The following is a 16065-nucleotide window of genomic DNA, read 5'->3' as shown; positions in this document are numbered from 1 at the left end:
CCCTCCTTTCTATTGGCGAACGTGCAATCATTGGAAAATAAACTGGATGAGCTCTGTTCGAGACTATCCTATCAACGTGATCTGAAGAACTGTAATATCCTATGTTTCACAGAGTCGTGGCTGAACAAGGACATGGGAACATACAGTGGGGAAAAAAAGTATTTAGTCAGCCACCAATTGTGCAAGTTCTCCCACTTAAAAAGATGAGAGAGGCCTGTAATTTTCATCATAGGTACACGTCAACTATGACAGACAAAATTAGAAGAAAAAAAATCCCGAAAATTACATTGTAGGATTTTTAATGAATTTATTTGCAAATTATGGTGGAAAATAAGTATTTGGTCAATAACAAAAGTTTCTCAATACTTTGTTATATACCCTTTGTTGGCAATGACACAGGTCAAACGTTTTCTGTAAGTCTTCACAAGGTTTTCACACACTGTTGCTGGTATTTTGGCCCATTCCTCCATGCAGATCTCTTCTAGAGCAGTGATGTTTTGGGGCTGTCGCTGGGCAACACGGACTTTCAACTCCCCTCCAAAGATTTTCTATGGGGTTGAGATCTGGAGACTGGCTAGGCCACTCCAGGACCTTGAAATGCTTCTTACGAAGCCACTCCTTCGTTGCCCGGGCGGTGTGTTTGGGATCATTGTCATGCTGAAAGACCCAGCCACGTTTCATCTTCAATGCCCTTGCTGATGGAAGGAGGTTTTCACTCAAAATCTCATGATACATGGCCCCATTCATTCTTTCCTTTACACGGATCAGTCGTCCTGGTCCCTTAGCAGAAAAACAGCCCCAAAGCATGATGTTTCCACCCCCATGCTTCACAGTAGGTATGGTGTTCTTTGGATGCAACTCAGCATTCTTTGTCCTCCAAACACGACGAGTTGAGTTTTTACCAAAAAAGTTCTATTTTGGTTTCATCTGACCATATGACATTCTCCCAATCCTCTTCTGGATCATCCAAATGCACTCTAGCAAACTTCAGACGGGCCTGGACATGTACTGGCTTAAACAGGGGGACACGTCTGGCACTGCAGGATTTGAGTCCCTGGCGGCGTAGTGTGTTACTGATGGTAGGCTTTGTTACTTTGGTCCCAGCTCTCTGCAGGTCATTCACTAGGTCCCCCCATGTGGTTCTGGGATTTTTGCTCACCGTTCTTGTGACCATTTTGACCCCAAGGGGTGAGATCTTGCATGGAGCCCCAGATCGAGGGAGATTATCAGTGGTCTTGTATGTCTTCCATTTCCTAATAATTGCTCCCACAGTTGATTTCTTCAAACCAAGCTGCTTACCTATTGCAGATTCAGTCTTCCCAGCCTGGTGCAGGTCTACAATTTTGTTTCTGGTGTCCTTTGACAGCTCTTTGGTCTTGGCCATAGTGGAGTTTGGAGTGTGACTGTTTGAGGTTGTGGACAGGTGTCTTTTATACTGATAACAAGTTCAAACATGTGCCATTAATACAGGTAACGAGTGGAGGACAGAGGAGCCTCTTAAAGAAGAAGTTACAGGTCTGTGAGAGCCAGATATCTTGCTTGTTTGTAGGTGACCAAATACTTATTTTCCACCATAATTTGCAAATAAATTCATAAAAAATTCTACAATGTGATTTTCTGGATATTTTTTTCTCATTTTGTCTGTCATAGTTGACGTGTACCTATGATGAAAATTACAGGCCTCTCTCATGTTTTTAAGTGGGAGAACTTGCACAATTGGTGGCATACTAAATACTTTTTTCCCCCACTGTATAAATCTAGCTGGTTTTTCTATACATCGGCAGGACAGAACAGCTGCGTCCGGTAAACTGAGGGGAGGGGGGATGTATCTCATTGTCAACAACAGTTGGTGAGCGTTCTCTAATATTAAGATAGGCGAGCAGAACCTCGAGGCTGAGGTAGAATACCTCATGATAAGCTGTAGACCACACCATTTACCAATTTACTATTTTTGTAGCTGTCTATTTACCACCACAAACCAATGCTGGCACTAATAGAGTACCCAACGAGCTGTATAAGGCCACAAGCAAACAAGAAAATGCTCACCCAGATGCAGCGCTGCGGATTTTAATGCAGGAAAACTGAAATAATTTCTACCAGCATGTCTCCTGTGCAACTAGAGGCGAAAAAAAACTCTAGATCACCTTCACTCCACACACAGAGACGCATACAAAGCTCTCCCTCGCCCTCCAGTTGGCAAATCTGACCATAACTCCATCCTCTTAATTCCTGCTTACAAGCAAAAACTCAAATAGGAAGTACCAGCGATGCGCTCAATACTGAAGTGGTCCGATGAAGTGGACGCTAAGCTACAGGACTGTTTCTCTAGCACAGATTGGAATATGTTCCGGGATTCATCCGATGGCATTGAGGAGTTTATCACATCAGTCATCGGCTTCATTAATAAGTGCATTGACGACGTAGTACCCACAGTGACCGTATGTACATATCCTAATCAGAAGCCATGGATTACAGGCAACATCCGCACTCAGTTAAATGCTAGAGCTGCCGCTTTCAAGGAGCAGGACACAAATCCAAATAAAAAATAATCACACTACGCCATCTGACAAACCATCAAACAGGCAAAGCGTCAATACAAGACTAACATCGAATCCTACTACACTGGCACTGATGCTCGTCGGATGTGGCAGGGCTTGCAAACTATCACTGATCACAAAGGGAAACAGAGTCGCGAGCTGCCCAGTGACGCAAGCCTACCAGACGAGCTAAATGCCTTCTATGCTTGTTTCGACGCAAGCAACATTGAACCATGTATGAGAGCACCAGCTGTTCCGGACGACTGTGTGATCACGCTATCCTTAGCCGATATGAGTAAGTCCTTTAAAACAGGTTAACATTCACAAGGCCACAGGGCCAGACGGATTACCAGGACGCGTACTCAGAGCATGCGCTGACCAGCTAGCAAGTGTCTTCACTGACATTTTCAACCTCTCCCTGACCCAGTCTGTAATACCCATGTTTCAAGCAGACCACCATAATCCCTGTGCCAAAGAACACCAAGGTAACATGTCTAAATGACTATCACCCCGTAGCACTCACATCTGCAGCCATGAAATGCTGGTCATGGCTCACATCAACACCATCCTCCAAGACACCCTGGACCCACTCCAATTCCCATTTCGCCCCAACAGATTCACAGGTGACGCAATCTCTATTGTACTCCACACTTCCCATTCGGACAAAAATAACACCTATGTGTGAATGCTGTTCATTGACAATAGCTCAGTGTTCAACACCATAGTGCCCTCCAAGCTCACCACTAAACTAAGGACCCCAGGATTAAACACCTCCCTCTGCAATTTGATACTGGACTTTCTGACGGGTGGTGAGGCTAGGCAACAACACATCCGCCGCGCTGACCCTCAAACCCAATCAATCACCTAACCTCAGGGGTGTGTGCTTAGCCCCCTCCTGTACTCCCTGTTCACCAACGACTGTGTGGCCGCACATGACTCCAACACCATCATCAAGTTTGCTGACGACACAATGGTGGTAGATGCTGAGTAGATGGCGCCGACGGAAACTATGCTGTATTATTTTTTCAATATATTATTTTTTACATTATTAGCTCAGGAAATATTTTATGTCATTACATACAGCCGGGAAGAAGTATTGGATATCAGAGCGGCGGTAACTCACCAGAACTACCAGCATTACGACCAGGAATACGACTTCCCCGAATCAGATCCTTTGTTAGTTCTCCTGAGAGCAATTTAACTGATTCCAGAGGCCGATTCAAAACATCGCCGGTGGAGGAGAGGCACTCGAGGCGGCCTGCTGGTTCGACTTAGGAGGCGCGTACACCACCCACCGCTTCCGAGTATATATTACTCGCTAATGTTAATTCTTTGGATAACAAAGTTGATGAGCTCAGGGCAAGGATTTCTTTCCAGGGAGACATCAGGGCCCGTAACATACTTTGTCTCACGGAAACAAAGCAACTCGGGATACTCTGTCGGAATCGGTCCAGCCAGAGGGATTCTCAGTTCATCGCGCAGATAGGAATAAATATCTCTCCGGGAAGCAGAAGGGCGGATGTGTGTGTTTCAGGATTAACGACTTATGGTGTAATTGTGGTAACATACAGGACCTCAAGTCCTTTTGGTCACCCAACCTAGAATACCTCACCATCAAATGCAGACCGTATTATCACCCAAGATAATTTTCCTCTGTTATAGCCACAGCTGTTTACATCCCCCCTCAAGCTGATACCACGACGGCCCTCAAAGAACTTCACTGGACTTTATGCAAACTGGAAACACATATCCTGAGGCTGCATTTATTGTAGCTGGGGATTTTAACAAAGCAAATTTGAGGACAAGGCTGCCGAAGTTCTATCAACATATTGACTGTAGTACTCGCGCTGCTAAAACTCTGGACCACTGTTATTCAAACTTCCGCGATGCTTACAAGGCCCTCCCCCGTCCTCCTTTCGGCAAATCTGACCACAACTACATTTTGCTTCTCCCTTCCTATAGGCAGAAACTCAAACAGGAAGTACCCATGTTAAGGACTACTCAACGCTGGTCTGACCAATCGGAATCCACGCTTCAAGATTGTTTTGATCACGCGGACTGGGATATGTTCCGGGTAGCTTGCGACGAATACACTGATACGGTAACTGAGTATAACAGGAAGTGTATAGGAGATGTCGTACCAACTGTGACTATTAAAACTTACCCTAACCAGAAACCGTGGATGGACACGAGATGTATGTGGCAGGGTCTACAGACAATCACGGACTACAAAAGGAAAACCAGCCACGTCGGCAAGACCGACGTCTTGCTTCCGGACAAGCTAAAACACCTTCTTCACCCGCTTTGAGGATAACACAGTGCCACCGATGCAGCCCGACGTGAGTAAAACATTTAAACATGTTAACCCTCGCAAGGCTGCCGGCCCAGACGGCATCCCTAGCCGCGTTCTTAGAGCATGCGCAGACCAGCTGGCTGGTGTGTTTACGGACATATTCAATCTCTCCCTATCCCAGTCTGCTGTCCCCACATGCTTCAAGATGGCCACCATTGTTCCTGCATCCAAGAAAGTAAAGGTAACTGAACAAAATGACTGTCGCCCCGTAGCACTCATCTCTGTCATCATGAAGTGCTTTGAGAGATTAGTCAAGGATCATATCACCTCTACCTTACCTGTCACCCTAGACCCACTTCAATTTGCTTACTGCCCCAATAGATCCACAGACGATGCAATCGCCATCACTCTGCCCTATCCCATCTGGACAAGAGGAATACCTATGTAAGAATGCTGTTCATTGATTATAGCTCAGCATTCAACACCATAGTACCCTCCAAGCTCATCATTAAGCTCGAGGCCCTGGGTCTGAACCCCGCCCTGTGCAACTGGGTCCTGGACTTCCTGACGGGCCGCCCCCAGGTGGTGAAGGTAGGAAACAACACCTCCACTTTGCTGATCCTCAACACTGGGGCCCCACAAGGGTGCGTACTCAGCCCACTCCTGTACTCCCTGTTCACCCATGACTGCGTGGCCAAGCATGCTGCCAACTCAAATCATCAAGTTTGCAGACGACACAACAGTAGTAGGCCTGATTACCAACAATGACTCGAGGGCTCTTGGAGTGTGGTGCCAGGAAAATAACCTCTCACTCAACGTCAACAAAACAAAGGAGATGATCGTGGACTTCAGGAAACAGCAGAGGGTGCACCCCCCTATCCACATCGACGGAACCGCATTGGAGAAGGTGGAAATCTTAAAGTTCCTTGGCGTACACATCACTGACAAACTGAAAATGGACCACCCACACAGACAGTGTGGTGAAGAGGGCTCAACAGAGCCTCTTCAACCTCAGGAGGCTAAAGACATTTGGCTTGGCACCTAAAACCCTCACAAACTTTTACAGATGCACAATTGAGAGCATCGTGTCGGGCTGTATCACCGCCTGGTACGGCAACTGCACCGCCCAAAACCGCAAGGCTCTCGAGAGGGTGGTGTGGTCCGCACAACGCAATACCGGGGGCAAACTACCCATCCTCCAGGACACCTACAGCACCTGATGTCACAGGAAGGCCAAAAAGATCATCTAGGACATCAACCAACCGAGCCACTGCCTGTTCACTCCGCAATCATCCAGAAGGTGAGGTCAGTACAGATGCATCAAAGCTGGGACCGAGAGACTGAAAAACTGTTAAACAGCCATCACTAGCACATTAGAGGCTGCTGCCTATAGACATAGACTAGAAATCACTGACCACTTTAAGAAATGGAACACTAGCCACTTTAATAATGTTTACATATCTTGCATTACTCATCTCATATGTATCTACTGTATTCTATACTATTCTACGGAATCTTAGCCACTTTAATAATGTTTACATATCTTGCATTACTCATCTCATATGTATATACTGTATCTTAGTCCATGCCGCTCTGACATCACTCGTCCATATAAACTCAGCAAAAAAAGAAACGTCCTCTCACTGTCAACTGCGTTTATTTTGAGCAAACTTAACATGTGTAAATATTTGTATGAACATAACAAGATTAAACAACTGAGACATAAACTGAAGTTCCACAGACATGTGACTAACAGAAATGGAGTAATGTGTCCCTGAACAAAGGGGGGGGGGATCAAAATCAAAAGTAACAGTCAGTATCTGGTGTGGCCACCAGCTGCATTAAGTACTGCAGTGCATCTCCTCCTCATGGACTGCACCAGATTTGCCAGTTATTAATGTGAGATGTTACCCCACACTTCCACCAAGGCACCTGCAAGTTCCCTGACATTTCTGGGGGGGGAAATGGCCCTAGCCCTCGCCCTCCGATCCAACAGGTCCCAGACGTGCTCAATGGGATTGAGATCCGGGCTCTTCGCTGGCCATGGCAGAACACTGACATTCCTGTATTGCAGGAAATCACGCACAGAACGAGCAGTATGGCTGGTGGCATTGTCATGCTGGAGGGTCATGTCAGGATGAGCCTGCAGGAAGGGTACCACATGAGGGAGGAGGATGTCTTCCCTGTAACGCACAGCGTTGAGATTGCCTGCAATGACAACAAGCTCAGTCCGATGATGCTGTGACACACCGCCCGAGACCTTGACGGCTCTCCACCTCCATTCAATCCCGCTCCAGAGTACAGGCCTCGGTGTAATGCTCATTCCTTCGACGATAAACGCAAATCCGACTATCACCCCTGGTGAGACAAAACTGCGACTCGTTAGTGAAGAGAACTTTTTGCCAGTCCTGTCTGGTCCAGCGACGGTGGGTTTGTGCCCAAATGCGACGTTGTTGCCGGTGATGTCTGGTGAGGACCTGCCTTACAACAGGCCTACAAGCCCTCAGTCCAGCCTCTCTCAGCCTATTGCGGAAAGTCTGAGCACTGATGGAGGGATTGTGCGTTCCTGGTGTAACTCGGGCAGTTGTTGTTGCCATCCTGTACCTGTCCCGCAGGTGTGATGTCCGGATGTACCGATCCTGTGCAGGTGTTGTTACACGTGGTCTGCCACTGCGAAGACGATCAGCTGTCTGTCCTGTCTCCCTGTAGCACTGTCTTAGGCGTCTCACAGTACGGACATTGCAATTTATTGCCCTGGCCACATCTGCAGTCCTCATGCCTCCTTACAGCATGCCTAAGGCACGTTCACGCAGATGAGCAGGGACCCTGGGAATCTTTCTTTTGGTGTTTTTCAGAGTCAGTAGAAAGGCCTCTTTAGTGTCCTAAGTCTTCATAACTGTGACCTTAATTGCCTACCGTCTGTAAGATGTTAGTGTCTTAACGACCGTTCCACAGGTGCATGTTCATTAATTGTTTATGGTTCATTGAACAAGCATGGGAAACAGTGTTTAAACCCTTTACAATGAAGATCTGTGAAGTTATTTGGATTTTTACTAATTATCTTTGAAAGACAGGATCCTGAAAAGGGGATGTTTCTTTTTTTGCTGTGTTTATGTATATATGTACTCTTAATTCATTCCTTACTTAGATTTGTGTGTATTGGGTATATGTTTTGAAATTGTTAGATATTACTTGTTAGATATTACTGCACTGTCGGAGCTAGAAGCACAAGCTTTTCGCTACACCCGCAATAACATCTGCTAAATACATGTATGTGACCAATAACATTTGATTTGATTTGGTAGGCCTGATCACTGACGACGATGAGACAGCCTACAGGTAGGAGGTATCAGACCTGGCAGTGTGATGCCAGGACAACAACCTCTCCCTCAACACCAGCAAGACAAAGGAGCTTATCGTGGACTACAGGAAACGAAGGGCCGAGCACACCCCCATTCACATCGATGGGGCTGTAGTGGAGACAGTCGAGAGCTTCAAGTTCCTCCGTGTCCACATCACTAAGGACCAATCATGGTCTAAACACACCAACACAGTCGTGAAGAGGGCACGACAACACTTCTTCCCCCTCGGGAGTCTGAAAATATTTGGCAACTGCTTGGCGTCCGACCGCAAGGCGCTACAGAGGGTAGTGCGTACGGCCCAGTACATCACTGGGGCCAAGCTCCCTGCCATCCAGGACCTCTATAGGAGGCGGTGTCAGAGGAAGCCCAAAAAATAGTCAAAGTCATTCTGTTCTCTCTGCTACCGCACGGCAAGTGGTACCGGCGCGCCAAGTCTGGTACCAAAAGGCTTCTACCCCAAAGCCATAAGATTGCTGAACAGTTAATCAAACGGCTAACTGGACTTTCTGCTTTTCACCCCCTACCTACATAGTACTTTAATCAATCAATCAATCAATCACCTAACCAAACCTACATGTACTTATTACCTCAATCAATCACCCCAACTACCTCCTACCCCAGTACACTGATTCGGTACCGGTCCTCCTTTTATATAGCCTGGTTATTGTTATTTTATTGTGTTACTATTTTCATTTTATTGATTTGTAAATGTTCTTACTTTTTAACTGCATTGTTGGGAAAGGGCTCGTAAGTAAGCATTTCACAGTTAAGCCTATTCGGCGCATGTGACAAATACAATTTTATTTAATTTTATTTGAAGGAAAAAAGTTCAGGGAGAAATGAGTAAGACTTTCATAAGAGGACGTAAGTGGCCTCTGACGCATGACAAATTACATAACACTGTAGTGGTGTGGTGATGACATACTGCCATCTAGGCTAACTGACAATGGATTAAAAGACTTGTGCATCCATGCCAAACAGTGTTTTTGTCATAAAAACTCCACAAAACATTGACATTAGTGTCATGGTGTGGGTCCTTAGTAGGTCGTAGTGCAGTGCACAATGTCAGCAGTATCCCCTTGGCTCCACCAGACCTGACGGTCTCCTCTCCTGCACTAGATAAGGGTCTGGCTACTGGTTACATAAGATTATTATGGAAGAGACAAACAGGGGAGGACAAGAGGAAAAACCAAATGGCGACAGAACAGAGGTAAATCCACAGTCCCAGACAATCACCTCCCATTACCGTCTAGTCTAGCCAGAGATGACTGAATTACTAATCAGGCTGGAGAGAAGCCACTTCTTCCCCTGTGTGTGTCTGTGTGTTTGTGACAAGAACAAAGGTGGCTGACACAGAGACATGTAGTTGGAGGGTGGTGTGTGTGTCATGGTTGGGGTCAATTCAGAATTTAATTAAATTCAACCCATTAATTTAAATTTGAAATGGCCACACCCCAGAGGAAGCAGAATTTTAATTAAAGGAAGTAGAATTTAACTCAAACCAATTCAAAGAAATTAAAACTGAGACATGGACAATACAAATGTAAATCCTTTTACAAAATATTTTGTCAAAAGCATCTGCCATCTCTTACTAAAGAAACCATTTCAAATATTAAAAGGTGCACTACGCATAAATCGCTTCGCCATTTCCTGGTTGCAAAGATTCTAATAGTTCGCCTAATTCCAGTTTGTGGCAAAACAAGCAACTATAGTGTAGAGAATAATTGTACCATCTAAACCGCTATGAAATATTTTTTGCCATAACCAAAGTTATTGTATTTTCAGCTGTTTGAAGCTGGTGTACAAAACCGAAAGGAAAAGACGCAAAAACAAACTTAACGGGAAGCATAGAAATAGTACACATAGAACCGATCTACTGCTTCTTAGACTTGCTTTCAATGAGTATTACAGATCTATAACACATATTTCTGTGTGAATTTGGTCAGTCGCCCAACATTTTTGCATATGGCAGCTTTAACTTGATTACATAACTCAAAATATGTCAAACAGTATTTTGTTTGTATTTGTTCATGAGATGTTAGGTTGTTCACTTCCATTCTGTTCTGAGTGGTTGATCTAATAACGCATTCTGGAAAGAAAAACTATACTAATACTTATAATAACATGAAAGTGAATTTGAATTATTAGAGTGGAAGGAAGTAGAGATGGGGTGGAGGTACTTCATTAACTGTATTCCTCCTTTCAGGTGAAAAATGTTGGGAAATTAATAGCATGTCTAGAGTGATGTAAGCAGAAAATAGCTACAGCTAACGCAACACGGCTGTTTGATGTGGTGTTAAATGTTTGATACATTCTACTTTCTCTGATTTCCTGCTTCTTTTCCCCAAACACATAGATGTTTAATATTCTCATTGATGTAATGCACAGCTGACACTACTGTTGGGAACACTTTACTTGAAGCCTCCACCAACCCCTACATAACCCTGTTGTAACAATAACATAACATACTGTATTTATATTGTTTGTTGTATGTACCTTACCTGCCTACCAGCTGTAAAGTAAAGTAAAGTTTGGAACTCATAAAGATTCTTCTCCATTTCTCGATCGATCTCTATCCCTCCATCTCTCACCTGTCATAGTGAAACCCTGAGAGTAGATGATCTCTCCGTCTCCGTAGAAGAGCTGGTCGTCATCCTCGTCGTCCTGGTCGGCGTAGCCGTGCAGGTGCTCCAGGTAGGGCAGTACGGTCATGCTACGCCATGCGTCCCTCCGGTCAGCGCTGGGGGGCATGGGCACCAGAGGCTCTGTGGCAGGGTGTTTCTTCCTCACCCAGCTGAAACCACACAACATTGGTTATACTTCAACTAAGATACAATCTTTATTGTTTTGGGCCCATACCTCATTTTTTGGGGTGATATTTGCCTTTCATTTTGGACCTATCTACATGAAGCTTATTCTTTTTTGTGCAGTTAATTTAGCGTTTATTTAACCAGGTGAGTCAGGTGAGAACCAGTTCTCAATAATGCTCTAGATGCCCAAGGCAAAAAACTCAGTGACACCTTATTTGCTTAAAGGGATAGTTCGGGAATTTGGCAATTAGACTCTTTATCTACTTAACCAGAGGCAGATTAACTTGTGGATAAAATGTGTATGTCTCTGTGTCCAGTATGAAGTAAGTTAGAGGTAGTTTTGCGAGCCAATGCTAACAGGTGTTAGCACAATGACTGGAAGTCTATGGGTATCTGCTTCCAGTCATTGCACTAATGCTAATTAGCAATTGCGCTTGCGCTAGTTAGCAACTTCCTTCAAACTTTACGCATCTGACTCAGGGGAGGTAGATAAAGGGCCTCGTCAAAATCCCGAAGTATCCCTTTAACAAGACGATTTGCTTATGGAAACAACACAATACAGTGCCTTCAGAAAGTATTAACACTCCTTTACTTTTTCTCCCAGAAAATGTGAGATTGTGTCTCACTGGTCTAACACACACACAACCCCATAATGTCAAAGTGGAATTATGTTTTTTATTTTATCTTTTACAAATTAATTAAAACTGAAAGGCTGAAATTTCTCGAGTCAATAAGTATTCAACCCCTTTGTTATGGCAAGCCTAAATACGTTCAGGAGTCAAACTTTGCTTAACAAGTCACATAAGTTGCAATAATAGTGTTTAACATTATTTTTGAATTACTTCCTCATCTCTGTACCCCACACATACAATTATCTGTAAAGGTCCCTCAGTCGAGCAGTGAATTTCATCCACAAAGACCAGGGAGGTTTTCCAATGCCTCGCAAAGAAGGGCACCGATTGGTAGATGGGTAAAAATGTAAAAAGCAGACATTGAATATCCCTTTGAGCATGGTGAAGTTATTAATTACACTTTTGATGGTGTGTCAATACACCCAGTCAGTACAAAGATACTAGCGTCCTTCCTAACTCAGTTGCAGGAGAGGGAAGAATACCGCTAAGGGATTTCACCATGAGGCCAATGGTGACTTTAAACAGTTAGAGTTTAATGGCTGTGATAGGAGAAAACTGAGGATGGATCAACAAAATTGATCCAAAATTGTAGTTACTCTACAATCATAACCTAAAATGACAGAGTGAAAAGAAGGAAGCCTGTACAGAATAAAAAATATTCCAAAACATGCATCCTGTTTGCAATAAGGCACTAAAGTAAAACTGCAAAGAATTTGGCTAAGAAATTAGCTTTATGTCCTGAATACAAAGCGTTATGTTTGGGGCAAATCCTACAACACGTCACTGAGTACCACTCTTCATATTTTCAAGCATGGTGGTGGCTGTATCATGTTATGGGTATGCTTCTCATTGGCAAGGACTAGGGAGATTTTGGGGGGATAAAAATAAATGGAATAGAGCTAAGCACAGGCAGAATCCTAGAGAAAAACCTGGTTCAGTTTGCTTTCCAACAGACACTGGGAGACAAATTCACCTTTCAGCAGGACAATAAGCTAAAACAAAAGGCCAAATATACACTGGAGTTTCTTACCAGGATGACATTGAATGTTCCTAGTTGCAGTTTTGACTTAAATCTGCTTGAAAACCTATGGCAAGACTTGAAAATGGCTGTCTAGCAATGATCAACAACCAACTTGATGGAGCTTGAAGAATTGTAAAAATAATAATGTGCAAATATTGTACAAGCCAGGTGTGCAAATCTCTTAGAGACTTACCTAGAAAGACAGCTGTAAAATCACTGCCAAAAGGTGATTCTAACATGTATTGCCTCAGGGGTGTGAATACTTATGTCAATTAGATATTTCTGTATTTCATTTTCAATAAATTTGCAAAAATGTCAAAAAACATGTAGATGGGTGATTATTATTATTTTTTAATTAATTTTGAATGCAGACTGAAACACAACAACATGTTGAATAAGTCAAGGGGTATGAATGTGTTGTTAAATGTGTGAACAAAGAAACTACTAAAGGGAGTATGGCCCAGGGCTCTGCAGCTGACATGCAGAGGAACATGGGGACAGGCTTTGTGTGACTGACATCTATGACAAAGAGGCAAGCTTCTGTCATCTGCCACTAGGTAGTGTGTGTTCTCTCCAGACCTGGGTTCAAATACTATTTCAATTATTTTAATTACTTATAAATATATCTCAAAGTAAGAATTTCCATATTGTTTCTTTGAAGATACAAGTAGCGAAATATTATAATGTATTTGGAAATACACTTGGAAAGTATCGGCATGTATTTGAAAATACTTGAATATTTGTATTTTCAAATACAAATATTCAAATACTCCCAGGCATTTTAATCCAGGTCTGTTTGGTCCTAGGGTTATTTGAAATAATGTATTTAGAAATAAGTATTTGAAAATAGTTTCAAATAGCAGGCTATTTATAGGAAATTATTTGAAAAATACTGTCAAATACTTCTAATAGAGGTAGTTGATTCAGCACCACATTAGAAAATACTCAAAATACACAGAATATAAGTATTTAAATAACAAATACTTAGATAACAATGTATTTGAACACGGATCTGGTTCGCTCTCATTCATTTACACACCAAATAGCACACACACACCTAATAACACACACAGCTTAGGAGCTCCTAATTAGGGGGCATGGTGGAAACAGCTGGTCTCTCCCAAGAGCGCAGGCCTTTTATGTGTTGCATATTAAAAACACTCCCCGTCATCCATTACTGTCATAGTAATTTGACATGCAAATACTCAACTACTGTACTGAAGTACAGTACCGAGATAAAGAGAGACTTGTTAGTGTAGTGTAAAAAGCCTACTCCCAAGCCAGCTTTAAAGCCAAATCTCCAGTCTCCTCGCATTGGGCTAAAACTAGTGATGGGGGGAGGGGGGGGGAGGGGGGCTCCCTCTAGTCCCTCTGCAGCAGACATACAATACCAGTCAAAAGTTTGGACACACCTACTCTTTCAAGAGTTTTTCTTTATTTTTACTATTGTTTATATTGTAGAATAATAGTGAAGACATCAAAACTATGAAGTAACACATATGGAATCATGCAGTAAGCAAAAGAGTGTTAAACAAATCAAAATATATTTTTTATTCGAGATTCTTCAAATAGCCACCCTTTGCCTTGATGACAGCTTTGCACACTCTTGGCATTCTCTCAACCTGCTTCATGAGGTAGTCACATGGAATGCATTTCAATTAACAGGTGTGCCTTCTTAAAAGTTAATTTGTGGAATTTCTTTCCTTCTTAATGCGTTTGAGCCAATCAGTTGTGTTGTGACAAGGTGTGGGGGGTATACAGAAGATAGCCCTATTTGGTAACAGATCAAGTCCATATTAAGGCAAGAACAGCTCAAATAAGCAAAGAGAAACGACAGTCCATCATTACTTTAAGACCTGAAGGTCAGTCAATACGGAACATTTCAAGAACTTTGAAAGTTTCTTCAAGTGCAGTCGCAAAAACCATCAAGCGCTATGATGAAACTGGCTCTCATGAGGACCGCCACAGGAATAGAAGACCCAGAGTTACCTCTGTTGCAGAGGATAAGTTAATTAGAGTTACCAGCCTCAGAAATTGCAGCCCAAATAAATGCTTCACAGAGTTCAAGTCACAGACACATCTCAACATCAACTATTCAGTGGGGACTGTGTGAGTCAGGTCTTGATGGTCGAATTGCTGCAAAGAAACCACTACTAAAGGACACCAATTAGAAGAAGAGACCTGCTTGGGCCAAGAAACATGAGCAATGGACATTAGACCAGAGGAAATTTGTCCTTTGGTCTGGAGTCCAAATTTGAGATCTTTGGTTCCAACCGCCGTGTCTTTGTGAGACGCGGTTTGGGTGAACGGATGATCTCCGCATGAGTAGTTCCCACAGTAAAGCATGGACGAGGAGGTGTTATGGTGTGGGGGTGCTTTGCTGGTGACACTGTCTGTGATTTATTTAGAATTCAAGGCACACTTAACCAGCATGGCTACCACAGCAGTCTGCAGCGATACTCCATCCCATCTGGTTTGGGCTTAGTGGGACTATCATTTGTTTATCAACAGGACAATGACCCAGCACACCTCCAGGATGTGTAAGGGCTATTTTACCAAGAAGGAGAGTGATGGAGTGCTGCATCAGATCACCTGGCCTCCACAATCCCCCGACCGCAACCCAATTGAGATGGTTTGGGATGAGTCGGACGGCAGAGTGAAGAAAAAGCAGCATATGTGCTCAGCATATGTGGGAACTCCTTCAAGACTGTTGAAAAAGCATTCCAGCTGAGTGTCCAAAGCAGTCATCAAGGCAAAGGGTGGCTATTTGAAGAATCTCAAATATAAAATATGTTTTGATATGTTTAACACTTTTGTGGTTACTACATGATTCCATATGTGTTATTTCATAGTTTGGATGTCTTTACTATTATTCTAATATGTAGAAAATAGTAAAAATAAAGAAAAACCCTTGAATGAGTAGGTGTGTCCAACCTTTTGACTGGTACTGTGTGGTGAGCAATATGTTTGGAACATTGAATCGCAATAAAATCACAGTACCGAATCGCAATACAGTAGCGTGATAATATCGTATTGTGAGGTCCCTGGCAATTCCCAGCCCTAGCATATACAGGACAACAAAGTAGTCCTTGCAGCCAGGCGTGATTTGCTCTGATGTTGACAGACTACAACAGCGCGGATTGAGGACAACAGAAGCAGAGCCGCAATGCACAACAATTGACCAAGGATTTCTTTTTTTGTCATTCTCACTGCAGTATGTTTCACCACTAAATCTCCTGCATGTCATAAAGCAGAATCATTTTGTTGAGTTCATATTTAAGAGACAGAAATGTCCCACGTCCCCTTCCTCCTATTGCCAGAAATAGTGAAGAGCTAAGCAACACACTATGTAACGGGCAGCTTACTTTCTGAAAAAGGAGTGAGTAATAGTAGAGAGAGAGGCCTGTGGA

General features: G+C 43.3%; 1 protein-coding gene across 1 annotated transcript in view; it reads right to left on the bottom strand.

Moving 5' to 3' along the window:
- Window positions 1-16065, bottom strand: part of LOC121533554 (serine/threonine-protein kinase STK11) — a 44325-nt gene that overhangs the window by 13252 nt on the left and 15008 nt on the right. The window contains exon 9 of the mRNA XM_041839603.2: window positions 10784-10986. Coding sequence (XP_041695537.1) covers window positions 10784-10986 — 203 coding nt within the window. The remainder of the gene's footprint in view (window positions 1-10783; window positions 10987-16065) is intronic.

This window comes from Coregonus clupeaformis, chromosome 20 (assembly GCF_020615455.1).
Source record: "Coregonus clupeaformis isolate EN_2021a chromosome 20, ASM2061545v1, whole genome shotgun sequence".
In the NCBI taxonomy this organism is placed as follows: Eukaryota; Metazoa; Chordata; class Actinopteri; order Salmoniformes; family Salmonidae; genus Coregonus; species Coregonus clupeaformis.
The sequence above is the reverse complement of the archived record's forward strand: the minus strand, read 5'-3'. Positions and strand labels throughout refer to the sequence as shown.